The sequence below is a fragment of the Neoarius graeffei genome, chromosome 5 (genome assembly GCF_027579695.1).
Source record: "Neoarius graeffei isolate fNeoGra1 chromosome 5, fNeoGra1.pri, whole genome shotgun sequence".
Classification (NCBI taxonomy): domain Eukaryota; kingdom Metazoa; phylum Chordata; class Actinopteri; order Siluriformes; family Ariidae; genus Neoarius; species Neoarius graeffei.
Window position 1 is genome coordinate 6,022,569 of NC_083573.1, and position 27,802 is coordinate 6,050,370.

The 27,802-nt window shown below is 42.9% G+C and overlaps 1 protein-coding gene across 2 annotated transcripts in view; it reads left to right on the forward strand.

Annotated features, from left to right (window-relative positions):
- The window catches only part of agap3 (ArfGAP with GTPase domain, ankyrin repeat and PH domain 3), a 291,019-nt gene that overhangs the window by 179,740 nt on the left and 83,477 nt on the right, over positions 1 to 27,802 (forward strand). For both annotated transcript variants that reach the window (XM_060921058.1, XM_060921056.1), the window contains exons 10-11: positions 787 to 891; positions 7,287 to 7,458. In XM_060921058.1, the coding sequence (XP_060777041.1) occupies positions 787 to 891; positions 7,287 to 7,458 (277 nt within the window). The remainder of the gene's footprint in view (positions 1 to 786; positions 892 to 7,286; positions 7,459 to 27,802) is intronic.

Below are 27,802 nucleotides of genomic sequence, written 5' to 3' on the forward strand. Positions count from 1 at the left end.
CGAAGTATTGAGTTGCCTTGCTGACACATTACCGAGCCTTATTTCCTTGTTTGGATTCCTGATCCCTGATTCTCGTTTTTGATTCTGCCGAGTCTACGGTACGATAGCCTGTTTGTTCGTCGCTCGACCTGTTTCACCGTTTTACGATTTTGCCTGCCATTCTGGATTGTTTTCTGTCTTCACTTCTATTAATAAACACACCTTCTGCACTTCCATCCATCTCCCAACCATCTCTGACAGAATACTTTGCACTCCCTGATAAAGAGAAGCACATTCAGCTGTTCATACAGCATGTTCAGGAACAAACTAATGTTAATGGCGTTGAAACAGACACCGTCACATGGTGCGGTCGGAGTCTTTTTTTTAATGACTTGGACTTGAACACTGGGGACTCGAGACTGGACTCAGACTCGAGGTTTAGTGACTCGACTTCAACACTGATACTCAGGAAGAAGGAATCTGTCGGCTACGATGTCATGCTTGGAGTAACATTTCTCTGTGTTGTTTATTTCGCTGTGGAAGTGGGGTTTTTTTGGAGCAAATTTCAATCTTGTGTGCCAATACTTTTGAATCCACTCATCCACACCATCATGATATGCTGAAGCTCAAAAATGTCACTGTGAGATGTATCAGAGATCGCAGGTTGTCTTCCTCACAAAATTCTCAACTTACACACGTATTGCTTTTATTGGACAACAAACCTTTGATGTTTGTTTGTGTTTACACCGAATTAAAATTAATTTCGGGACGTTAAACGCAATCCTTGTGTGTGTTTGTATCTTGCAGGGCATTCTGCTAAAGAGGAGCGGCAAATCGCTCAATAAGGAGTGGAAAAAGAAGTACGTCACGTTGTGCGACAACGGCGTCCTCACCTATCATCCCAGCCTACACGTGAGTGGCAACCACTTCCTGTCGAGAACTTAATGTTTACGGTTGGTTTATTTGATATGTTTCAAATTTGCCGGATATAAAATGAAACGGAATTGCGAAAACAGGACGCGAGTGTTTTTCTTTTCGCACGAGGACGAATGTGGCTAGGATCGTACATCGGTTTTTGGAAAAATTCTGTCATTCTAGATGCGCATACTTAATCAACAATTGGCGAAAGTAATGCTTACGCTAACGTCGTACTTTTTCGTCGTTAATCGTAGCAATAAATGTAACATAGCTAAATATTAGCTAGAACAGGACATCACGAGTTGTTTTATTCGTCCGGCACCACAGCAGTTTGCCAGTGATTACAATTTTTGAATGTTAAAGAATGACACGTTGTATTTTTTCACTACTTATTCACCTTGCTTGCGAGGTCTTTACAGGAAAATATCAGACTGAGGTTTCGACAGTCCGAACCGAGCCGACGGTCTGACGTTTTCCCGTAAAGACCGAGCAAACGAAGTTAATAAGGAGTTTTTTATATGTTTTTTTTAATTTCTAAGATTAAAATCGATGGTCATGATAATGAGGCGTGACGCTGCTTTCAGTCACATCATATTTTTACGTAGTTGAGTCACACATGCAGAATAAACAGCTAGCGGTTTCAAAACTGAATTTCGTTTAGCGGTTTCTGAATGCTCTTCATTGCTCATTTCTTGAACAACTCGCTGACTATTGTTCGTCTTTATGCCGTTTTTGATTCCATTTGGATTTCCAATTCGTCATTTTTTTGTCTTTTTGTTTGTTTGTTTTTTTGCAACATTGAAATCCGGCGCCTTTGAAAGAAAGTCCGTAATCGCCCACTACGGGAAAATTCTGCCTGCCAAAGAACCAATCAGAGCGCATGATTTTTTTTTTTTTGGGCTTTTTTCACCTTTATTTGGATAGGACAGTGTAGAGAGAGAGACGGGGAGGGATCGGGAAATGACCTTGGGTCGGAATCGAACCCAGGTCCCCGGATTTATGGTATGGCGCCTTATCCACCTGAGCCACAACGCCCCGGAGCGCATGATTTTACCGGAAGTAGCTCGTGCCATGTCATAAATCCGTTTAATACATTAGTCCCTGCTTTCACTTGTTATAAAGAGTTAGAAAGAGTTGTTCCTTCACCAGCCTCTTTTGAAGTTCCACTTGTTCATGTAATCGAGAAACCGCAAAAGTGCAAAGATCTGGAAGTGCAACAGCCGCCTGCACATTACTCCAACTGGAGACTCCTTCCAGAAACGAATGGCTCCTTCCAGAAAACTTGAACACGTTTTATTTATTTATTTTTCCCCCCGATTAGTATGGAATCAATTTTGTGCCAAAATGTTCATACAATACTTTTGAAATATCAAACAAAAACGTTAAATCAAAATAAAAAAAAAAAAGTCAATTTTTTTAGACTGGCAAACAAATTATTCGTGTAATCGTGCAAAATATCAGTCTATTACTCTTCAGAAACCTTTTATTTTTGTTCCGCGTCTTTCTCAGTTTTGTTTGGCGTAATTTATTTTGGTTGCGATTCCAGCTTTCTCGTTTGCGCTCTCTGACTTTTTGCTTGCAGTTTTGGCACAAACTTCACGTGTGGGTGGGCTGTCCAGGAATGCATTCCCATTGGCTAACTTGTGTTTGACTGACAGCTACGCTCAGCCATTCCCTACTCGGATTCTGGCGGACTGTTTGCCGAGTGACCGATCCATTGACGGTAAACAAGGATCGAGTGGACTTCAGTGGCGACTACGATATTGAATTAATTCAACAAAGTGTAAGTACGGGACAAATGTGTTGTGTGTGTTGCAGTAGTGCACATTATGCAGGTGTTTCGTGGCAAGTCAAATGTTAGACTTCGCTCCACTACCCAATATAATAGCTGTCTTGCTAACGTTAAACACACCTGCATAACGTGCACTACTGCAACACATACAACACATCTGTCCCGCACTTACACTTTGTTGAATTAATTCAATATCATAGTCGCCACTGAAGTCCACTCGATCCTTGTTTACCGTCAATGGATCGGTCACTCGTCAAACAGTCCGCCAGAATCCGAGTAGGAAATGGCCGCAACAGCCTCCGGGGGAATCGCTGAGCGTAGCTGTCAGTCAAACACAAGTTAGCCAATGGGAACGCATTCCTGGACAGCCCACCCACATGTGAAGTTTGTGGCAAAACTGCAAGCAAAAAGTCAGGGAGCGCAAACGAGAAAGCTGGAATCGCAACCAAAATACATTACGTCAAACAAAACTGAGAAAGACGCGGAACAAAAAGAAAAGGTTTCTGAAGAGTAATAGACTGATATTTTGCACGATTACACGAATAATTTGTTTGCCAGTCTAAAAAAATGGACTTTTTTTTTTTATTTTGATTTATCTTTTTTGTTTGATATTTCAAAAGTATTGTATGAACATTTTGTCACAAAATTGATCCCATAGATTAGTGATGTAGTATTTCCGACTTGGTGACTTCAACCGGAAAGTTCCAAAGGTTCTTAAAGCTGTACTGCCTTTCAGATTTTTCAAGTGTAGGTCATAAAAAGAATTTTCCCGACACCCAGTTATTTTTGTTTAGTGGACCGAAAGCTCAACAATTTGAATCACAGACTTCCAATTTTATTAGTTTTTTTTTTAAATAGAACAATTAATTAATTTATCTCCACGTGGCCCATACTATTTTTTCCTGCTTCACCATGACCCAATACAAGATACTACGTCCTGCATCACATCGTGTGGTGGGCTTTCCCTGTTTGCGCAAAGAGGCATTGTGGGATACAAATTCGAAACAGGAGAGAAAAATGAAGGACGTGAGTGTGCGAAATGTGAAACGTGAAAGACTGACTACAGTAATGGAAAGAAAGCGAGAAGAATCCCTCGGCCTTCAATACTGACCTCGGCCCAGAGGGCCTTGCTCAGTACTTTCAAGACCTCGGTCACGGTATTTCACCATACGGACCAACCTTAAGCTGGTAAATAATATATTTATTTTTTTCTTTCCCAAATTCTAACAGAAAACGAGAGCGCCCGAAAGGGAAAACCGAGCCGAGCCGCCATTTTGAATCCTCATTCACGGCTGTAATGCAAATTGCTTCCTCCTCGGTATACAAGTGCACTTCCATGGCAGGAAAAAACTACATTTTGCCGCCTATGTAGTCCCCTATTTATACAAATAGGAGTCATTCAGGATTCAGCCATGTTTTTGCTCGGCGTTAGCAACAGTTACAGGTTTTTAGGTTTCTCCCGAAATGTTTTCTTTTATTTCTTCTTCCTCAGGGTAGTAAAACTCGCTTTCGCTGTGAACACTGTCGTTATCGCTATCCATGCTGTAAAATTAATGCTATTCTCCTGAGAAATGCTGGCAAACATTTATAAGATTTTTGATAATCTTATAAATAAATCTTATAAAAAAAAACGATAAATGTTGACAAAAAAATGCGACTATTTTTGTTGTTGTTGTGAACGAGCGAGTCGCCAGAGGTCCGTAACTGGGATCCGTATCGTAGGATACGGACTCGCTCGCCAGCCAATCAGAGCGCAGGATTTGATGGAAACCGGACCACGAAAAAAATAAAAGATGTGATTTCTATACGAAGGAAAGGAAATGCAGGACCAAACTAATAAATATTGGCGCTCAGCGAGCACCGCGGTGTGATCAGCTGTTCGTTTAGCGACAGAATGATGATAAACCTGCGCACACACAAACACGGACTTCCTCTGTCTGCTTGACTTCGCAAAGCGAGCGATTTCATGCACATTATTTGCTTTAATCCGCTCACAATTAAATAACTTCCCAGCCACAGAATGGCCTGATATTTTGTGAGATATTACAGAAATAAACATATCACAATGAGCACATTTCAGACGGAACTACATTTCACCGATTTTATGAAATCGAAAAGCCGTCTAGCTTTAAGTTATGTCCGTGTTATATTTACATCGGGAAAGTTTGCACGTTCAGACAGGAGATTAAAATGAACTCGGTGCAGTTCACGCCTTTGATGTCGCCAGATTTCTCTTCGGTGCAGTTCGAGGGATTGGAAGCTTTTCGAAACAAGTACATTTCATTCAGCCAGAAAATTCAGGGGATAGAAAATATGGACGACAAAAAAAAACACCTCAATATCACATAAAACAAGCAACAGAGCATTACACAAAAGTGAAACAATAAAAAAAGTTTGATCTGTGAAACAAATGAAATTATAAGCAGACAACTTTTCAGTCCGAGTCTGAAAGGATTCTGTAAGGAGAGTGATAAAGGGGGGGAAAAAAACGACAAATTTGTCAGTTGAACACCCACTTTGAGCTAGGAGTGGATAAAATAGCACTTGATGCAGCACATCTTTTTTTTTTTTTTAATCAGTAGAACTAGAAATACCACAATTTTTAATGCCCCGCTGGCTGAAAGGCCCGAAGTGGGATTATGTCATGGTGATGTCCGTCCGTCCGTCCGTCCCAGGAAAGGTACTCACCTTCTGAAATCAACTCCTTTCACAATTTTTGGAGGAATTTCACGAAACTTGGCAGGATTCTTTGTTCTACATCGATAATACGCAACTTGCAATTTCGTTCAATTCAGTCGCATCTTACCAGAGTTACAGCCCTTGATTACCAAACTTGTACTCCGACGATTTCACGAGGGTGTACAAAGCACTTATAGCAAAGATCTAGTTGCCAGCGGCGGATATTGTGCTCTCATACCCCTTTTCCACCAAATCAGTTCCAGGGCTGGTTCGGGGCCGGTGCTGGTGCTGGTTCACAACACGTTCAACTTGCGAGCCAGCTAAGAACCAGTTTGCTTTTCCATGGCTCGCGGTGCTAAGCGGAGCCACGTCATTACGTCGCTGTATACGTCAGTTACGTCGCTACGTTTGCGTAAACCTTGGCGCGAATATCGAAGCAAAAACAACATGGAAGAAGCAGCAGCAACAAGAACAATAATAATAATAATAATAATGGACGACTTCGCGTTTGTACAGCTGCTGCTTCTCGTCGCTTAAAAATGGCGATCTTTCACGGTCTTGTTATTGTTGTTGGTCTTAACAACTCCGCCCCCCCCGCTGACGTAAGCGGTTCTTTCGTCTGGCCCAGCAGAGAGTTGGTGCTAGCCTGGAATCGGTTTTTCTGGCCCCAGAGCCAGTTCTTTGTCAGTTGAAACAGAAAACCCGGTTCCAAACTAAGCACCGGCCCCGAACCAGCCCTGGAACTGCTTTGGTGGAAAAGGGGCATCAGAGCGCTCTTGTTCTTATTGACAGCAGCAGAAATTGTACAGGATTGAAAAAAGTGACAACGTAAAGTTTTTTCGGTTTGATTTCAGGTGTCAGTGGAGTAAAATGTGACGTACCGTAAAATGTACACATGAGATTCAGTGTTAAATCCCGATTGTTAATGGAGCAGGAAGTGCCAAACCTGAGTCATGAAATCAAAATTTTAGATTTCAAAAAAACGAAACGAATCTGTCTCGGATCGGTTGCGATCGTGCACTCGGGTGATGTACTGTACAGCGTACGCGATATGCGGCTTTCGGCTCGAACCTCATTACTTTGTGTGGAAGCTATTAGCGTCCGGACACCTGTGGCTCCTGCTTCTATGCAAGTTCCATGAGTTACTCACACCATTTAACTGCAGTGTGGGTGGAGAGAGAGAGAGAGAGAGAGAGAAAGAGAGAGAGAGAGAAACTGTTTAATTTTGCATTGCAGCCAACAGAGCTGTCCCACAATCCCCTTCTGTTAATTCTGTCTGCTACATCAATTAAATTGTTTGCAGAAACTAATTGAATATGGCTTAATCACACATCTTAATAGCTTTCTGCGCCTCGAACTGGCTGTTAATTCCTGCAATAAAGTGAAATGAGAGCGCTCACTGGGTAATTAGCAGCGAGGCTTTTGAAGAAATTAGTGCTTTATGGTGCGCAGTAAAAACGCAACCGAGTTGGCGGGAGGCTTTTCAGGGGCCGGCACTGTGCACGTTTTGTTTTGTTGTTGTGTATATGTGTGTGTGGGTTTGTTGGGTTTTTTTTTTCCCTTCTTTTTTCTGCTGATCAGGGTGATTTTCACCTTGGCTTAGCCCATTTGAGTTGGTGCAAACACCCGATCCAAATGGAATGGGCAGATTTAAATGAGAATGAGCCTATTTGCGATCATTAGCGCTAATTCTGCTAATCTGCCAACGCCTCTGCTATGCAGGTGAAGTTAATTGTGTGGGCTTTGGTTTTTTTTTTTTTTGTTGAAGTGGGATATTTAAAAAGCAATCGAGACCGCTACTTGTTTGTGACCTGACTGCTCAATTCAGTTTCTATACACGTTGTTGGCAAAGTTCTCACATTTCTAAGTTCTTCAAATGTATTGCTTTTGTTTCTTTTTTTATTATTATTATTTTCAGGATTACATGCAGAACGTTCATGGGAAAGAGATCGATTTGCTCCGGACGACGGTCAAAGTCCCGGGGAAAAGGCCACCCCGGGCGGTGGCGACGGTAGCGCCGACTGCTAGCCCCAAAAGCAACGGTTTAAGCAAGGACAGGAGCACGTTACAACTTGGCATCGGAGCCACAGGTGAGCGTATACAGCTTTCTATACACGACTGAATACAGGACACACTCTTTCTCTCCTTCTGGACTTCCGAACCATGACGAAATTCCTTGTATTTGTCCATTCCATCCAAGCCGGATTTCCTAATTTCTTTTTAACTGGTGGACACAAGCTCAAACATTCCAAGCTTAAGAAGCGAATAAATCTTATTTTAACTTTGAAGGTAGACCGCTTTTCTGATTTTTCAGGTGTAGGTCATAAAAGAATTTTCCCGACACCCAATTATTTTTGTTGAATGGACCGAAAGCTACTGAATTCAAATCACAGACTTTGAATTTTATTAGTTTTCTTTTTAAACAGAACAATTAATGAATTTATCTCCACGTGGCCCTGAATTCTCTGCTATTTTTTCCTGCTTCACCATGACCCGATACAAGATACTACGTTATGCATTACATCATGTGGTGGTGGGCATTGTGGGATACAGGAGAGAAAAATGGAGGACGTGAGTGTGCGAATGAAACATGAAAGACCGACAACAGTAACGGAAAGAAAGCGAGAAGAAAAGACGTTATGTTCTATACGAAGGAAAGGAAACGCAGGACCAAACTAATAAATATGGGCGCTCAGCGAGCACCTCGGTGTGACCAGCTGTTCGTTTAGCGACAGAATGATGGAACTGTCAGTGCACACTCAAAGGGAAAACCTGCACTGACATACGCACACATGGACTTCCTCTGTCTGCTTTTTTTTTTTGAGATATTACAGAAATAAACAGATATCACAATGACCAAATTTCACAGGGAACTAAATTTCACTGATTTTATGAAATCGAAAAGCCGTCTCGCTTTAACTCTGTTGGGTGGGTGAGGGGGGAGGGATGTAACTTTGTCCATGATTTGTGAAAAACGCAAGCATGAACACTCAGCAGTGAATGCGAGCTAACTTTGGTCGCAGCCAATCGCATCCATTCATGGCGGAGGTGCCAATATTTATGGATAACACAGTATTTTAACCCTTTTTCAGAGAACCAGCTTTTTTTTCCCCCAGCGAAAACACTGAAACAAACTTACCCCCCCCAAAAAAAAAACAAGTGGGCGGGACTAGGGCTGTGCGATATATCGAATATACTCGATATATCGGCGAAAATTCTGAGTGCGATACATAAAATTATTATATCGTAACTATCGAGTATTTTATGGTCATCTTCCGACTTGCGTTCGTTTTGTGTTTGTTGCGTTTGTTTAAAATCTTTCCCGGTGGTTTTCTCCCTGTCCCTCAGGCAGTAACGTGAGAGGCTGCCTAAGGGTAAAGAAAACAATAACGTCACGCACTCGCCAACCAATCCCAGGCGACATCTCGGTGCTGAAAGGAACTTCCGGGAAGATTTTCTAGTTTCCGTTGTGTTGCCAGATTGGGTGGTTTTAAGTGCGTTTTGGCGGGTTTTGAACATATTTTGGGCTGGAAAACGTCAGCAGTATCTGGCAACACTGCCGGCAGGAAGATTTCCTGGTTCCGGTTTACAGCGCTGACTCAGTTCGTGCAATCGCTGGTGTTGCATAGGCTATCGTGTAAGCTCTGTCAATTTCAGCGACAAATTAAAAATGGAAGCGGACGAATTGGTTCCTAAAAGAACTAGTAAGGGGTCAGTCATCTGGCATTTTTTGGATATCGCAAGGAGGACGTGGAACAGAAAATGCCAGTTTGTAAAGTGTGCAAAAAAAAAACCTGTCATCACGAAAGGCAGCAGCCGGAATTATACACATCTGATGGCGTATTCACACCTACGTTGTTTGGTCCGGACCAAACAAACCAAATTTCCCTTGGTCCGGACCTTTTGGGTTGGTCTGAATACAAACCACCGAACTCTGGTCCGGACCAAACAAGCGGACCGAGACCGAGCTGCAAGGTCGGACTCGGTCCGGACCAAAGGAACCCTGGTGCGGATCTTTTGGAGGTGTGAAAGCAGACCGGACCTAATCCGACAGTTTTGCTTTTTTGTACCTCGGGAGCTTCCGTCGTTTGTCGAGCATTATGGGAAACAGAGTCTTGACACTCCACCGCAAAGCGCAAACACTGTTTCGGTTGTCAAGGAAACCTTACAACAGTCGTTCAGTCATTCAGACCAGTGGTAGGCTAGACTACAGAGTACAAAAAATGAGTAGGGGGCAAACGTGGGCCGAGGAAGAAACGCGTACCCTTGTGGATATATGGGCAGATGCCCACATATCTGAGCTTTTGGAGAGAACACACAAAAATGCCGACGTGTTTGCTGTATTCAGTGAGAAAATGAAGGAGAAGGGGTTCACGCGCTCCCCAGAACAATGTCGGCTAAAAGTGAAGAAACTCCGTCAGACCTACATTAAAATCAGGGACATTCTTTCAAAAAGTGGCGGTATTAGCGACGCAAAAAAGAAATTCATCTATTGCGTGAAGAGCCAGAACTGTCACAACATGATGTGCGCTCATCAGCGCTATCCTCCGTAGCCACCTTGCCCTTTGTCGTCGTCGTTGATAAATTACTTGTACAACAGCATAGTAATCGCACAATTGTGAAAACAGTAAAAACTGGAAAAAGCATATAGCTTTGATGACATTAAAAAGAATAACAGCACGGAAAGCCTCCATGACTACTTTTGAACTTAACGCTTTGTGCGCGTGTCGTCTCTGACCAATAGCTGAACGACCTCAGGGCGCGTGGCTTTGTTGACAGATTTTGGTCCGCTTACTAAAATGTACAGTGTGAAAGCGAACCGCACCAAAATGAAAAAATAAAAAAAAATTTGGTTCGGACCAGAGCAAGTGAACTATCGAACTATCCTGGTCTGAATACACCCTGAGAGGCGGAGCCAGAAAACATTCAGTTCAAAAGTGTGCAAAGAGAAAAATGATGTTTTGCAGATCTCTCTCTCTCTTCTCTCCCTCAATCTCTCTCTCTCTATTGTGAATGTTCCAGTGGTTCTCAGTAGTCAGGTTAATAGCTTGGAGATCTATTTTTTAAAATAATTTAATGAATGAGCACTTTTCTTAGGTGGGGTTTACATTAGACCGTATCAGCGGATCATCAGATTAACGTTTTTAAAAACGATTAGCGTGCACACAGCAACGCCAATACACGATTCGCGTGCACACAGCAACGCCAATACATGGATACGCTAATCACATGACTAATTCGGCACGTAAGTTGAAGTGTGTCAGTGCGGCTCATCACTTCCTCCTCAGCGGCTGCGCTCCAAATCACTCCGCCCTGAACAGCGAGTGCCCTCTGGAGGGTGCGCACTCCGGCCCTGCGCAGCTCACAAGTGAAGCGCACGAGCAGTGATTCGGGACTGAGCCGCTGTGTGTGTGATCCCGGTGCATATCGGGCATGCGCAAGTCACTTACCACTTGCAAGTGGAAGGATGGCAAGCCTAAAGACAATCATAACTACACAATGGGCAGTATTTGCATCAGTATTTGCAGTATTTTCATACTTTTATACTCTTTAATGAAAGGTGATACAAGGCGGAAGTCCGCGCCGTTTTTCAGCAGTCGCGTCATGTGACCAACGCCAGCGAATCAGGAAGGTGGATGTCACAGTGACGTTGTCCAATGACGACGCCAGCTAGAGCTCAGCACAGCGTATCCGCGTATCCTCAATGTTTACACAGCACCAGATCAAATACGAACTGGATTGAATACGTGGGCTCTGGCGGATTCCCGTTTCCCGGCGTTTCCCGGCGTTTTAATGTGAATGGACAGTGCATCCGCGAAGAAAACGAGACAGATACGGTCTAATGTAAACTTGGCCTTATTTAGGCTAAATGTCTTTCTCAGTGTTGAGCTGCACTTTATTGGTTTGAGCTCTGAGCAGCTCTGTATTGTTTTGCCCCTTTGTTGCAATTTTCAAGATTGTTTTTGCAGTTTGTGCCACATCTTTGTTGAATAAAAATAGTCTTATTTCAATTCAATTGTGATTAATCACCAACATGACAATTTAAAATGTGTTGTTGAAAACCACCTGTAAAGTTAACCAAGAATGTGATTTAATCTGCAGGGACTGTAGTGAAAACAGTAAAGAGTAAAAGTTAGATTTCATGGGGTCCTTTAGAGGAGATTTCAATATATCGAGATATATATCGTATATCGTGAAATGGAGAAAATGTATCGGGATATTCATTTTTCCCCATATCGCACAGGCCTAGGCGGGACCTTGATTTGTTTGTTCGGTAAAAATTCAAGGAGTTGCTAATTATTAAATAAATTCTTGGGGGGGGAAATTAGCCTGATTTATTTATCGATCATGATATTTATGGTCATGTTTTTTGTTGTTGTTTTACAACGATTTTCTTGTTCGCAGTGTCGGCGAACAATCCTGTTCTTGAGAAACGCCTGTATATTCGGACACGCCCACTTTTTTCCGACAATGACTCAAAACGACTGCATGTCCAATTGTTGATCTGGCAAAGCTTTGTGTCGGGCGATGTTTATTAAACAGTTCAGCCTCGACTCGTCCAAGTTAGGCTACATCCACACGACAACGGCAACGAGATGTTATTTAAAAATATATCGCGTCCAAATGGGCAACGATCAGTAAAATATCAGGTCCATATGGCAACGCAACGCTTGCTGAAAACGATGCAATACACATGCCACACCTCTAGGGGCGCCGTAAGACGGTCCCTTCGGAGACACCAGAACAATAGAAGAAGTAAGGACGCATGCGCATAAACTATTATGCGCGAGACTTCATATTAGCCACAAAGTCAGGAAAATCTGTTGGTAAAATTACATTATAATGACCAAATACAATGAAAAGTATTTTTCCAGTCTCACCTGTGAAAGGTAATCCCATGTGATCTCGTTTGGACGGCAAACCTGTTGGTACAGTTAAACGCAGCTAATCTTTATTCTCCGCTTTGACCTATCCAATATGGCGGCGAGGATGACGTATGATTCTACGCGGAAGGTGGCGTCTTTAATGGTCCGGAATAAATTGAATGCTACACGTTGACGGATTAATTTGTTGTTTCTCACCTGTGAAAGGTAATCCCATGTGATCTCATTTGGACGGTAAACCTGTTGGTACAGTTAAACGCAGCACATGAATCTTTATTCTCCGCTTTGACCTATCCAATATGGCGGCGAGGATGATGTATGATTCTACGCGGAAGGCGGCGTCTTTAATGGTCCGGAATAAATTGAATGCTACACGTTGATGGATTAATTTGTTCTTCTACGCCCTTTTTGAGGAATGTATTGTAGGACTTAAACCAACATCTGAAGAGGTGAGATCGCTCCTTTTTTTCCCTATTTTTGCAGGCGGGATTGACTCTGCCCTAAGGGCAGAGTCTCTCTCTCTCTCTCTCTCTCTCTCTCTCTCACTTTGCACCATTACACAATAAATATTCACAGTGAAAATATTTTGTAAGCGCGTTTCATGAACCAAGTTATAGGATTTGTTGACAACTCGCATCGAGTTCGTTACACTTCTTCTACCCGGCATGAAGCACTCACAGTCATGTGGTTGTGACGTCATCGTAAACAAATCCGTTCTACTCATCCAGACGACTTCACAACGGCAACGTTGCCAGATCTTTCCACTCTGGAACCCGTTCTCAAAAAGATTGCGTTTTGGGCACCCAAAACGCCGGTGCCGTGTGGACGCCAGGCCTAAACGATAAGCAATTGTATCGGAGTCACCTGAATCCGTTGCCGTGTGGACAAGGCCTTACCCTAGGCTGACACTTGCACGACTTTTGGCCACGATTTTGTCGTGGCAAGTCGTGCCATTTTGGGGCACGAACTGGGAGGCTCCCGCACTGTTCACGACTAGTTCACGCATAGTTCACGACGAGTTCACGAATGTGTGCCCGTCCACATTCACGAACTGGCACGACGAGTTCACGCATAGTTTGCGCATAGTTTACGCACTTCCACGCACTGGCACGCATCCTCCCGCATCGTCCCGACGAGTTCACGACGAGATCACGAACAGTTTGCGCATAGTTCACGACCCGGTCGCAAAATTTTGTCGTGACCAAAATTTTGAACATTTCAAAATTCTCGTCCCGACATGGCACGCAGTCACGACGGGTTTACGCACACTTCACGCCAGTTTACGACTAGTTTGCGCAGTGGCACGACTCGAGTCGTGCCAATGCGTGCCACGGAATCGTGCAAGTGTCAGCCTAGCCTTAGTCTGCTGTCTGTGGAGAAAATAATAATATGAAGAACACGTCCTCCGAGTGATGATGTTTTAAAATCTTTTCGAAACGCCGCGATCCGGTCGAGACTCGAAGGCTGGCTCTGTTCGTTTCGTTAGCCAAGCAGAAATAAAGACATTTGCTCCGTATTCCCTCGTGGGAGTTCTCCCGAGACGAGGTGACGGAAAGGTGTAATTGGATTTAAGGGGTTTAGATTAAAAGTAATTAATAAAAAATTCGACGTTCTGTTCTGTTGGGGATCTGCGCTCTGCCAGGGTTTCACTCGGAGCAGAGCTTTGGCATCGTCCAGGCTAATTGCTTTTGTGGGATTAGAGTCAGCGCTCAGGGGGCTTCTGGGAGTTTCAGCACTCTGGATGGAGTCCAAGAAATCCTGATTCCTGGCTTAATTAGTCCGAGTCTGGGAAAAGGCTCAGGGGTTGGCAAGGTTTTGAAGAGATGACGAATGATTAAGCTTCAGTGAGTCGAAGTTCTTGTTCTTTGAACGGGTAAAAGAGGAATAAAACCTTTCAAGACGTGCTCTGATTGGAAAAGAAACGAGCGTTTATGGAAGCGCGTTTGAATAAACATCTCCGAGGTGAGTGAGCGATCCAAACCGAATGAAAATTTGAATTTCGTAAGCACTAATTCTGCTGTTAAATTCTTCATATGCTGACTTCTTTTTTTTTTTTCCCCTGATCCGTCTGAGCCGGTGTTAATTTCTACTCGAGAGAAGGCTGCGGCTCGCTGTGGCTCTCTGCCCGAGTCCGGGCCCTCCACTTGATTATGCAATCCGATTTTGATTTCATTAGGCATGCAATTGATGCGAGCGAACAAAGGGGTAATTTTTCATTCATGGCACTCTAGCTGAGCGCTGTCGTTCCCTTTCGCCTGTAATTCATCCCCCCCTCATACACACACACACACACAGACACACACACACAACGCTGAAGACCATTAGGGATGCTTTCGGAGGGAGGTAGAAAGAAGGGAGGCGTTTGAAAGATAGAGAAGGAACACGACGGGAGGCTAAATGAATGAACGCATGTGATCACGGAGTAAAAAGGAGTCTGTCTACACGAGGCCCGTCCTAATCCTTCTGCTAAGTACTCACCGGAACCGTTTTTAAATCCGACGCCTCGCTCGCTTGTGTCGCCGCAGACAGATACATGATAGCAAAGCGATAATAGTCCTGCCATTCAGCCTTAATCGATGACGTCTGCCCGAGTGCTGAGAGCACCGTCTCGCACCGCATTCGCTCGTGAGATGGTGCCACAAGCTCCGTGATTGACACGCGCCTTGACATTTTCATGTTAAAAAAAAAAATCCGCATTGACGTCCACCTTATTTCCCGTACCAGTTTACGATTTGACTCAAGTTGAAATGTCAAAGATGAAATTTTGCGAGTTTTGTTGTTCGTTCGCCAGCCGTGTCACGCTGACGCTAATTTAACCTCCTAGGGCTTAGCGGTCACATGCGTGGACAGCACTTTTTAGAAATTCGGAACAAGAATCCACATATGTGGACATACTTTTTCTCTAAAAGTACATCTTATCAAAAGATGATGCTTAGTTTTTATTCTAATCAGGTTCTAATAAGCCCAAATAGCAAAGAGAAATAAAAAATGCATGTTAAAAAAACAGCTTGGGCCTTAGGAGGTTAAAGACGGATCTTTATCTACGAATGAAAAACATTTTTTTCCGTCCCTTCACGTCGCAATACTCGCCTGAAAATTCATTGCCTTCTTTCAGAGTAAAAAATGCGTAATATTCACTCGTACATGATTGGATATCGTTAAATGAGGAGTCAATCCTTGTCATGTTCCAAAAAAAAAAAGACAAAACACGTGTACGTCCATATATGTTAGAAAGCTCTGACACTTGAGATCAGGACCATTTGATGCAAATCGTCATCATTTTTTTAAATTTGCTGATTCATACAAATCTGTGATTTGACTAACAGCCGGAATGACTTTCATTTTGCGATGATTCCAAGCACTCTGTGTTCGCGATGCTGTTTATCATCATCACGCATCGTTCTCACCTTCATCCCTGTACACTATCCAGACTCACTGCAGACAATCCGACCCGGTCTTCCCTTCCGTCGCTTCTCCGCTCTTCCCCTCGCTCCTGCATTAGCATGGACGCCTCATTATCCTCTGCACTTGTACATAATGGCAGCAGTTGCTCTCAGGGGTCAGGGCTCCGCGGCCCCGTGACCGCACGCCTCATCAGCCGTCTGAAAAGCCACAGAAACAAGGAGGAACGAGGAAAAATGGCCGCCCCCTCCCGCTAATCTGTCCTCTTCACTAATCGCGTCTAAATTCTCGCCTCGACAAGACCGAACCAGCTTTGTTCCTTTGAATCTTAACAACATTTTGTGCTTTTGGTTTTCCAAAAAATTCAATCAGCCAAGCCAGCGAATTAATGCATTCTATTAATTAAACAACTTAAAGGAATTTTATTTCTTGAATTTGGTTTGAAGCCTTTTTTTTTTTCGTTATGACTTGTTTCAGAGACACTTGGACATTCGTCTGACTAACACTGCATTCGACGTACAGTGCTGAGCGTAAATGAGTGCACCCCCTTTGAAAAGTAACATTTTAAACAATATCTCAATGAACACAAACAATTTCCAAAATGTTGACAAGACAAAGTTTAATATAACATCTGTTTAACTTATAACGTGAAAGTAAGGTTAATAATATAAACTTAGATTACACATTTTTCAGTTTTACTCAAATTAGGGTGGTGCAAAAATGAGTACACCCCACAACAAAAACTACTACATCTAGTATTTTGTATGGCCGCCATGACTTTTAATGACAGCACCAAGTCTTCCAGGCATGGAACGAACAAGTTGGCGACATTTTGCAACATCAATCTTTTTCCATTCTTCAACAACGACCTCTTTTAGTGACTGGATGGAGAGTGATGCTCAACTTGTCTCTTCAGAATTCCCCAAAGAAAATAATTTCTTTACACCACAAAGGTGAAGGCTACAAGAAGATCAGCAAAGCTTTACTTATCAGTCAGAATACTGTAGCAAAAGTGGTACAAAAATTTAAGAAAGATGGAACTGCAACCATCTCACAGAGACGTCCAGGTCATCCACGGAAGTTAACACCTCGACAGGAGCGTCTTCTGATGAGAAGGGTTGAAGAAAATTGGCATGCAAGTTCACTGCAGTTATCTAAAGAAGTAGAAAGCCAAACTGGGGCAACTTTTTCCCGTGACACAATACGGCGTACACTGCAGAGGAATGGCATGCATGGATGCCGTCCACGAAAGAAGCCTCTCCTAAAGCCCAGGCACAAAAAAGCCCGCCTAGAGTTTGCCAGGGCCCATGCTGACAAAGATGAAGACTACTGGGACTCTATACTCTGGAGTAATGAGACCAAGATAGATGTTTTTGGAACTGATGACTTCAAAACTGTATGGCGTCGCAAAGGTGAGGAATACAAAGAAAAATGCATGGTGCGTACAGTGAAACATGGTGGTGGCAGTGTCCTTATGCGGGGCTGCATGAGTGCTGCTGGTGTCGGGGAGCTGCATTTCATTGATGGCATCATGAATTCACAGATGTATTGCTCTATACTGAAAGAGAAGACGCTACCATCACTCCGTGCCCTTGGTCGTCATGCACTTTTCCAACATGACTAAACACACATCTAAGGCCACTGTTGGGTTTCTGAAGAAGAACAGGGTGAAAGTGATTCAGTGGCCAAGTATGTCTCCTGATCTGAACCCAGTCGAACACCTATGGGGAATTCTGAAGAGACAAGTTGAGCATCACTCTCCATCCAGCATCCAGTCACTAAAAGAGGTCATTGTTGAAGAATGGAAAAAGATTGATGTTGCAAAATGTCGCCAACTTGTTCGTTCCATGCCTAGAAGACTTGGCGCTGTCATTAAAAATCATGGAGGCCATAAAAAGCACTAGATGTAGTAGTTTTTGTTGTGGGGTGTACTCATTTTTGCACCACCCTAATTTGAGTAAAACCGAAAAATGTGTAATCTAAGTTTATATTATTAACCTTCCTTTCATGTTATAAGTTAAACAGATGTTATATTAAACTTTGTCTTGTCAACATTTTGAAAATTGTTTGTGTTCACTGAGATATTGTTTAAAATGTTACTTTTCAAAGGGGGTGCACTCATTTACGCTGAGCACTGTACCTCGGAAATAAGAAGTCATAACTCGGAATTATGACATTTTCAACCCCTGTACAAGCAAGCTACGAATAGGCATATCAGGTGAAAATTCAATCCAAATGGCTTGGAACTGCTCTAATTTTACAGAATTAAAATACGTCCATCCGTTCTTGAGATATTAAAAATCAAAGAGTGGAAAAAAAACGGCTTAATTTTTAGAAAGCAGCGGGAATATTCTGTCTGAGGATCACATGGTTCAAAATGGGCCTCATTGACCAATGAGTTCAAATGTTTTTTTTTCTTCATAACTTTTCTATTTTTCAAGATATTTACATGGAAATTGGCACACATAGATGATTGTATACTGAATACAAAGTTTAAAAAATTAGTAAAAACAAATTATGCAAATTAGGCAGCACGGTGGTGTAGTGGTTAGCGCTGTCGCCTCACAGCAAGAAGGTCCGGGATCGAGCCCCGTGGCCGGCGAGGACCTTTCTGTGTGGAGTTTGCATGATCTCCCCGTGTCCGCGTGGGTTTCCTCCGGGTGCTCCGGTTTCCCCCACAGTCCAAAGACATGCAGGTTAGGTTAACTGGTGACTCTAAATTGACCGTAGGTGTGAATGTGAGTGTGAATGGTTGTCTGTGTCTATTGGCCCTTTTCCACTACCCTTTTTCAGCTCACTTCAGCCTGACACGGCTCGCGTTTCGACTACCTCAGAACAGCATGACTCGGCTCGCTTCAGCCCTGCTCAGCCCCCAAAACTCGCACGGTTTTGGAGTAGGGCTGAAGCGAGCCAAACCGAGCCGAGTGAGGCTGGGGGCGTGAGGAGACACTCCCCTGTGCACTGATTGGTGAGGAGTGTCCTCACACGCCCACACACGCCCCGCGAGCACGCTGGGATCTGTAAACACCGTAAACCCGGAAGAAGAATTACGAATTACGAGAATTTCTGAAGCCTTATGCGCCTCGCCTCATCTATACGCTCTTGCCAGTATCTGTTGGCGTTGTCGGTGACAACAAGCCACAGCACCAAGACCAGCAACACTAACAACTCCATGTTTATTGTTTACTATCCGGGTCGTGAGACTACCGCTTAAAAGGTTACTGATGTCACTGTTTGCGCCGCCTAACGACATCACGTGACGTCCACCCACTTTCGCTAACTCCACCCAATGTGTCCACCCACTTCCAGCCAGCACGGTTCAGCACGGTTGTAGTCGAAATGCAACTCCAACAGCCCCACTCAGCTCGACTCAGCCCAACTCAGCACGGCACGGCTCAGCCCAACTCAGCCGCGTTGGTAGTGGAAAAGCGGCATATGTGTCAGCCCTGTGATGACCTGGCGACTTGTCCAGGGTGTACCCCGCCTTTCACCCGTAGTCAGCTGGGATAGGCTCCAGCTTGCCTGCGACCCTGTAGAACAGGATAAAGCGGCTACAGATAATGAGATGAGATGAGAAATTATGCAAATTAGTATTGAATTCGCCCTAACCCTAACCCGCATGAGCCGCATCCAATAAACAATCCACATTAACTGAACTGAAATTAACATTCGTGTTTCTGACTTCTGTTTTTTTTAATCTCATTCCGACCAATATTTTTCATCAAAACAACTCCAGTTATAGTCTAAACTCAAATAATTATTTACTCACATGAATCAGTTTGATTTGAAAAAACAAGTAGGTAAAGCTATGAAAACTCACTTCAAAATCTCCCATGAAGCATAAGGTCAAAACTCGCAGATGGAAAATTTTGTGAGAGCGAGAGAACATCCCTATGAAAGTGATCTCATTGATATTGACGAGTAATCCAGTGGGAACTTGATCAGAAGAGAGAGAGAGAGCCTGACCACTTTCCCGCGACTCAAAAAGAAAAGCGCTGGCAGTTTCCCGACGTCACGTGAGCAGAGTTTTTACTCTGTTGTACCGACTTCAACCTGCCGTTCCTCCCGAAGTACTGAACAGATCTTAACCAGATACATTTCTTTGGAAAGCAGAGATTATAAGCTTTTTAATGATAGCAAATATTCAAGCAATGACAGGTTTGGAAACTTAGATGAGCGTCTGCATGGGCAATTTTCACAGCGAGCGTCTGATATGCCGACGACAAAGTGAGGAAAAAACCATGCACGCCTCCATGTTTGTCTTTTGTGAAGCAACAATCTGGCCAGCTGTTGTGTTGCGAAAACATTGAATGTCTGTATGGTGATTGATCTCAAGGAAATATTTGTATCTACCAAAGATACACTATATGGCCAAAAGTATGTGGAAACCTCGTACACACATCGCACTTCGATGTTGCCACAAAGCTGGAGGAACACAATTGTATAGAATGTCTTTCCCTTCACTGCTTCCCAACTAAGAAGCCCAAACCTGTTCCAGCACAACAATGCTCCTGTGTTCCATGAAGACATGGTGTGTTCAGGTTGGAGTGAAGAACTCAAGTGTGCTGCACAGATCCCTGGTTGAATTCAACCCTGCTGAACGGCTTTAGAATGAACTGGAACTGGAGTCTCCTCAACTTCAACTTCCCAACATCAATGTCTAATCTCGCAAACAGCGAAATGAAGACAAATCCCGACAGCCACGCACCAAAATCTAAAAGCCTTCCCAGAAGGGTGGAGCTTACGGTATAGCAGCAAATCTGGAATGGGATGTTCAGTGAGGACATAGGTTGTGATGAACAGGTACCCACAAACTTTTAGCTGTATTGTGTACATTACTTAACTCATCTAAAGGCAAGAAGTGCTAATTTGTTGATGTTTATGCAATGCTACTTGCTGAACTCTGGGTTAAGGACTTCCTGAGTAGGAATTCTGAGTTGACAGGGGTGTTTTCTTTTGTTTTTCCGAGTCAGGGGTTGGAAAATACAAGTTGCAGTCCTTTGGCTCAGTCTTGACTTGGCCTTGACCTACTTAAGACTCAGTTGTGACTCATTCTCAGCTAGTCCTGGACTTGGACTTGGACAATGGTGTCCTTGATCAGCCAAAATCTTCAGCAGTTGGTGGAATTCATGACATAATTAGGAGGTCGCTGAATACAAATACGTTATTCAGATAGAGCAGATAAATGGATACAAATACAGATATGACGATATGTACAGTATATCCGGAATATTTTGGGCTAGTTGAGTCTTTCATGTGCTTTTTTTGAGTTGTACCAAAAGGCATTTGAATAATTTGATCAGGAAACGGTTACAGATCACAGTATTGCAGGACACCCCTCCTGCATAACTTACAGCTTCCTTATGCGAAGGTCACACATCGCCGGTTGATCCGTGAGAACTGGGGTTGGGGCTACCGTGGCTATTCTGGCAGATTTTGGAGGTGATCCGTCGCATAAATTTGGGCAGAGTAAATATGCAAATGAAGCCGCGGTAGCCACGATGGGAGACACTGGTAAACCATTGGCAGTAGTGACGTATAGCAACATGTGGCCTTGCGGCAATGACGGCAGTGTGTACGATTTTCACGGCAGCGGTATGGCCGAGCCACGGCAAGATGAAATAAAATAATGATGCCACGCTCCCGGGCAAACTTTTCACTTTCTGCAGAATGTTGTTTCATGAATATTTTGAGCTCGATGGTTGTGACGGAATTCTACAGTAACCCCTGGTAGCCCACGTAAGCCTTAGGTATGCCTCGCAGATGCCTTCACGGTTGCGATGGATGAATTCATCCGGCACTTGATCCATGGCAATTTTCAACACAACGAAACTTTCCAGGGATGGAAGCCACATCCTCTGGGGTGTCAAGGTAGCACCTTGGCTCTCACATATTCTGACAGAAGGGTCTGGAACACGTGCTAGTCGACCCCTAGAAGGCTCAAAATCATCTACCAGTGTCTACCGTGAAGTGATTCTGGCTATATGAGACCTTCGCTTTTCTAAAGTGTATTGAGGAGTAAAGAAGTGGCTCCACTTGACCAGAATCAAGGCTGCCATTATAACGTCACACAAACAAAAGTATGGTCATACTGAATATCTGCATGATTATGAGTGCGATATTGTTTTCATCCAGCCATCCAGTCATCCATTTTCTTCCGCTTATCCAAAGTTGGGTCATGGTGGCAGCAGTCTAAGCAGGGTACTCCAGGCATCCCTCTCCCCAGCAATGCTTTTCAGTTCCTCCTGGGGGATCCCAAGGCGCTCCCAGGCCAGATGAGGTATGTAATCTCTCCAGCAAGTTCTGGGTCTTCCCCAAGGTCTCCTCCCAGTTGGACGTGCCTGGTAAACCTCCACAGGAAGGCTCCCAGGAGATGCCCGAACCACCTCAGCTTACTCCTTTCGACATGAAGCAGCAGTGGCTCTACTCCGAGATCCCTCCGGATGTCTGAGCTCCTCACTCTGTCTCTAAGGGTGAGCCCAGCCACCCTACAGAGAAGGCTCATTTCAACCGCTTGTATCTGCGATCTCATCCTTTCAGTCACTACCCACAGCTCATGACCATAGGTGAGGGTTGGAACGTAGATTGACTGGGAAATCTAAAGCTTTGCCTTCCAGCTCAGCTTCCTCTTCACCACAATGGACCGGTACAACACCTGCATTACTGCTGACGCCAGCCGCCCCAATCCACCTGTCCATCTCACGCTCCATTTTACCATCACTCGTAAACAAGACCCTGAGATACTTGAACTCCTTCACTGTTGTTTTCCTACAACAGTTCCTTAAACAAGAAATTTATATTGAGGAAGTGACATTTCGGAAACAACATTGCAAAACTTGATTTTTTGTTCCGCGAGTCAGGGCTCGAAATTCGCGGTGGTCCGGTCGCCCGAGGCGACTTCATTTGTCATTTGGCGGGTAAATTAAAAATAGATATGAAGCGAAGATTCAGACTAGGGCTGTGCGATATACCGAATATACTCGATATATCTCCGAAAATTCTGTGTGAGATACATAAAATTGTTATATCATAACTATCAAGTATTTTATGGTCATTTGCCGACTTGCGTTTGTTTCGTGTTTGTTGCGTTTGTTTAAAACATTTTCCGGTGGTTTTCTCCCTGTCCCTCAGGCAGTAACGTGAGAGGCTGCCTAAGGGTAAAAAAAAAAAGGTCACATACTCGCCAACCAATCCCGGGCAACATCTAGCTGCTGAAAGGAACTTGCGGGAAGATTTTCTAGTTTCGGTTTACAGCGCTAACTCAGTTCGTGCAATCGCTGGTGTTGCATAGGCTACCGTGTAAGCTCTGTCAATTTCAGCGACAAATTAAAAATGGAAGCGGACAAATTGGTTCCTAAAAGAACTAGTAAGGGGTCAGTCATCCGGCATTTTTTTGGATATCACGAGGAGGACGTGGAACAGCAAATGCCAGTTTGTAAAGTGTGCAAAAAAAACTGTCATCACGAAAGGCAGCAGCACGACAAATATGTTCCATCACCTGAAAACTCACCCGGTACAGTATGAAGAGTCTCTTAAACTCTGAACTACTTGCCCACGAGCTAAACAAATGACCATAGCGGCCTCGTTCTCCAAAGCCACCCCATATGTTGCAATTTTCAAGATTGTTTTTTCAGTTTGTGCCACATCTTTGTTGAATAAAAATAGTCTTATTTCAACTCAATTGTGATTAATCACGAATATGAAAATTTAAAATGTGTTGTTGAAAACCACCTGTAAAGTTAACCAAGAATGTTATTTCATCTGCAGGGATTGTAGTGAAAACAGTAAAGAGTAAAAGTTAGATTTCATGGGGTCCTTTAGAGGAGATTTCAATATATTGTATATCGTGAAATGGAGAAAATGTATCGGGATATTAATTTTTTCCCATATTGCACAGCCCTAATTCAGACACACCGTCAACTAAAGCCGCCACATATTAAGCGTGTGCCGTGTCCGTGTTAATCGATGTGTTTATCGGCAGGACGGAAAATACCGAAGAATTCCGAATCATATCGTGTACAAGTCAGGCTGTCGTTTTTTTCACTACTGTGCATGCATATAACGCATCTCGCTGAATATCGCGGTAATCACGTTATCAAATTCAATAGATGTGGCCACATTATCGCCCGCTTAAACACGTGTGTTTTTGTTGTTGTTTACATCTACATCTGCCAAAGCTATGTTGCGATGTGGAATTTTCTGAAAGGTGTACAGAAACCGCCAGAGACGGGGACAAAGCGACCTCGGTCTGAAGAGGAGAAAAAGGCCGCCGATAAAGCGTACGAGAAGGAGAAACGACAAAGGACTTATAAGCAAACGTGGGAGCAGGGTAGGCCTTGGCTGCGATACGATTTTTATGGAATAATTAATTTTTTTCAAGTTGATTCCTAGTCAATATGAAGCTCCTAATGCTTTCTCTCTCATAAATGGTTAAATACAGAAAGCATGTTGGACATATTTCAGGTGCTATAGTCGTGATAGTAAGGATATTTGTTTTCAATACTCATACAAGAAGTTGCCAAGTTTTCCAATATATTATTATTTGTTGATATTATATTATGGTGCTCTGTGTTGTTCTCGTTTAACAACAGTATCAAAATACTCGGGTCTTGAAATAAACGCACATTAGTCATGAACAATGGTAACTACTCTCTTTTGCGTTATTTTTGACAGAAGTAAAATTCATACATGAACAAATTTTGGCGAGTTGATTTTCTGTTTGGCGAGTTACTTTGGAAGGTAACTAGTCCGGCTGGCTGGTGAAGAAATATATGAATTTCGAGCCCTGGCGAGTGGAAATAGATCCCGAACAAGCCACAATTATGTTAGCTACGCTCACAGCTAGCTGTCCGCTGATGATCTTGCCAACCCTACTGTGGTAACGATTTTGAATTAGGAAGTAGACAAAACATAGTGATACAAAGGTTGAAACGTCGCAGTACTGTTTGATTTTTGACCAATCAAATTATTGGACCGGCCCAAACTGTTGAACAAAGTGTTTATTAGTGGACATTAGTGACACAATGTCCTGAACTGAGACCAAGTCATGACCAAGACTGTGAGGGGTTGAGACCGAGTCAAGACCAAGACCAAGCCCAAGGCAGGGCGAATGCATGGTACACTGCATGATACACTTACGATAAAATGTGGAACATACAAACCATGTTAGCTACAGTCACAGCTAGCTGTTTGCTGATGATCTCACCAACGCTACTGTGGTAACGATTTCGAATTAGGAAGTAGACGAAACAGAGTGATACAAAGAATGAAACGTCGCAGTCCTGTTTGATTTTCGGCCAATCAAATCATTGGACCGGACCAAACTGTTGCACAAAGTGTTTATTCGTGGATATTAGTTACACAATGTCCTGAACCATATTTTCAAATCTACGAGGCATTACGAAAAATGACGTGCGGTCCGGATGTGGCGGATATTTACAGATACAAATTTTCCGTTGTTTGTTAGCTATACTAGCAACCGTATCGTTTCTACAGTAACAGCTTAGACAGGGACTGGTACCGTAGGTAGACTGTGCATATAATCTAAGCCTGATAATACCAAACCGAACTCGCTTGATTTGCGGACTTGCCACGACATTCGATGTAACATAATTAGAAACATGACATCTCTTTGGGTCATTAGTAAAATAAAACAAAACAATAGTTTGCAAATTGCTCTGGTTTAAGAAGAGTAAAGCATTTTGGACTTTGTCAGGAGGGGATGGGAACAGTTTTTCGTTATCGCTGATTATTTTACGATAACGGCACACCTCGAAATGTTTTACAGCTTATATATGTGTTCACTTTTGCAAGAAAACCGCTTCATAATGACCTGGCGAGTTATAAAGTAGTGGTCACGATCAGCCGGGGTTACGGCGTGTCAGTCTGATATCTCTGGCGGCGTGTGTCTGAAGTGGCGGCGCGGGTGCGAGTACAGTGCTGTACCCCGTATTTTCCTCTGATTATTCTCTCCTTGTAATTACATTATCTCCCCTTTTATGCAGAATTGTTCGCCAGGGACTAATTGATAGAGACATGTTTAATTCATCAATCATTAGCATCAAATTTGACAATTAGGGATGATTGTTGAATTCCTGATGGAGATGAGATGAGGTTAGTCAATTATTTGTTCTCTTGGTTTTTTTTTTGTCAAGTTAAAGTAGCGCATACATTATTTCAGAGCATAAAAGTCATTTTCATATATTTGCGACCGATAATAAACAGCAAATTTTCTTCGCCTTCATCTTAACGTTTGAATTCATTAGAGAGAGAAAAGTTCAATTCAATTATCATCGTAATGTATTCATTGTTTGTTTTGTTTTGTACCGAGGGCAAAAAAATGTATGAATTCTTTCACTATTGCACGATAACTCTGGTTTCGTCTCGATTCTGATTGGTCAGAAGGTGTTGACTGATTAAAACTGAATTATCTATCTATCTATCTATCTATCTATCTATCTATCTATCTATCTATCTATCTATCTATCTATCTATCTATCGATCGATCGGAGTCTCCGATGTTGTCCCAAGGTAAAGTTGTAATGTTACATTTTCCTCCATGGGAGAGTCATCAGAACGGAGCGGTTTTTCGTTGCTTCACAGTTTCTCAACATCACAAGCTGCGTTCTTTTTTTTTTTGTTGTTGTTTTTTTGTCACAGTAACATCAAGAGAGAAAAAACAGGTGAAGGAAGAGCAATAACTTATTTAATATAAGTGGCTTGTACGGAAGCCGCGAGAGGCCCTTCATATAATCCTTTTTTTTTTATTCACCTTGTTATCCCGAAATAACGACATAATTAATTCAGGATCTCGAGAAAACAACACAACTAACACTACGTTCAGACTGCAACCTGAAACGACCCATATCCGATTTTTTTGTTAGGCCGTTCACATTACCAATTATATGAGACTTGTATGCGATCTCCAATATGAACGGAAAACGACCCAAAAGTGTCCCGCATGCGCAAATTGACACGTAATAAGCACATCTACGTAATACGTAAACAAAAAAAAAGCGCACTCTTCATGTTTAATGATTTCTTTTTGTTTGTTTGTTTGTTTGTTTGTTTAATTATCTGGTTAGTGTTAAAGTGTGAGGTCTCGTGTGTGTTTTTGTTTCTGAACTGAAATGAAAACGTGTAGCCTGGTAACGAGGGTTGACTCCTAAATGTCTCTCTAATTTCTATATAAGTGCACTACATGTTACTAGGAAGTAATGGATTTTTAAACTCTATATAGTGCACTCGAGCTTCAGTAGGCAGTCATTTGGGATACGGCCGCTGTATTACCAAACTCTTAATTCAGGTTTAATAATTTGCACATATTTATTTCATCATATTAATAAACTTTTTCTACATTTTTATAAATATTTATTTAGATTGTTTATAGCCAGCTGAATTCTGCAACTTCTCTCAGCGCTGGCTCAAGGTGCAGAAACACCAGTGCAGTTTGCTATGGAGATGAGGCGAGACCTGGCGATGTGGTTTTTGTGGCGAACTCACACAATAATCTGATTAATGTGGGCAGCGGACTAATGAGACCGAAGGTGTCAAATTACTGGAAATTTCCAGAACAATCTTATAATCTTGTAATACAGGATGGTTTAAGTTATAAATCAGTTATAGAAACTGTTTTATTTAATCAGGCGAACAGATCAACATCCAGGTCCCTACCGAATCCACCATTAGCTTGATCAATTCTATAAAAGTCTATTTAAATTCTGAAAACTGTACAAATGTTGTTGTTTTCCACCAAAGAGGCGGGATTAGCCAACGCAGAATAGTGACGTTTGTCTCTTGTTGATGATGTGTAAGTCGCATGAATGCGACCTGTCCGGTCAGACTGCAGTCGCATGTGAAAATAACGGATATGCATCGGAATTAGGACCACATATCCAAGCGGCCTGGGTCGCATGTGAAAAAAATCGGATCTGTGTCGTTCAGATTGTCAATAACAAATCGGACAAACCGTTATTTTGAGATCTCGAGAAAACACAACAATTATTTCATGATCTCGAGTAAACAGCTGAGAAATGGTTCATTCAGGTGCGCCAAAAGACTTGTGATATGCTGACTTTGGGGCTATTTCTCATTCTGTATAGACGCAACTTTGGTCATTAGAATGTCTGGAATAATCGATCACCTAATA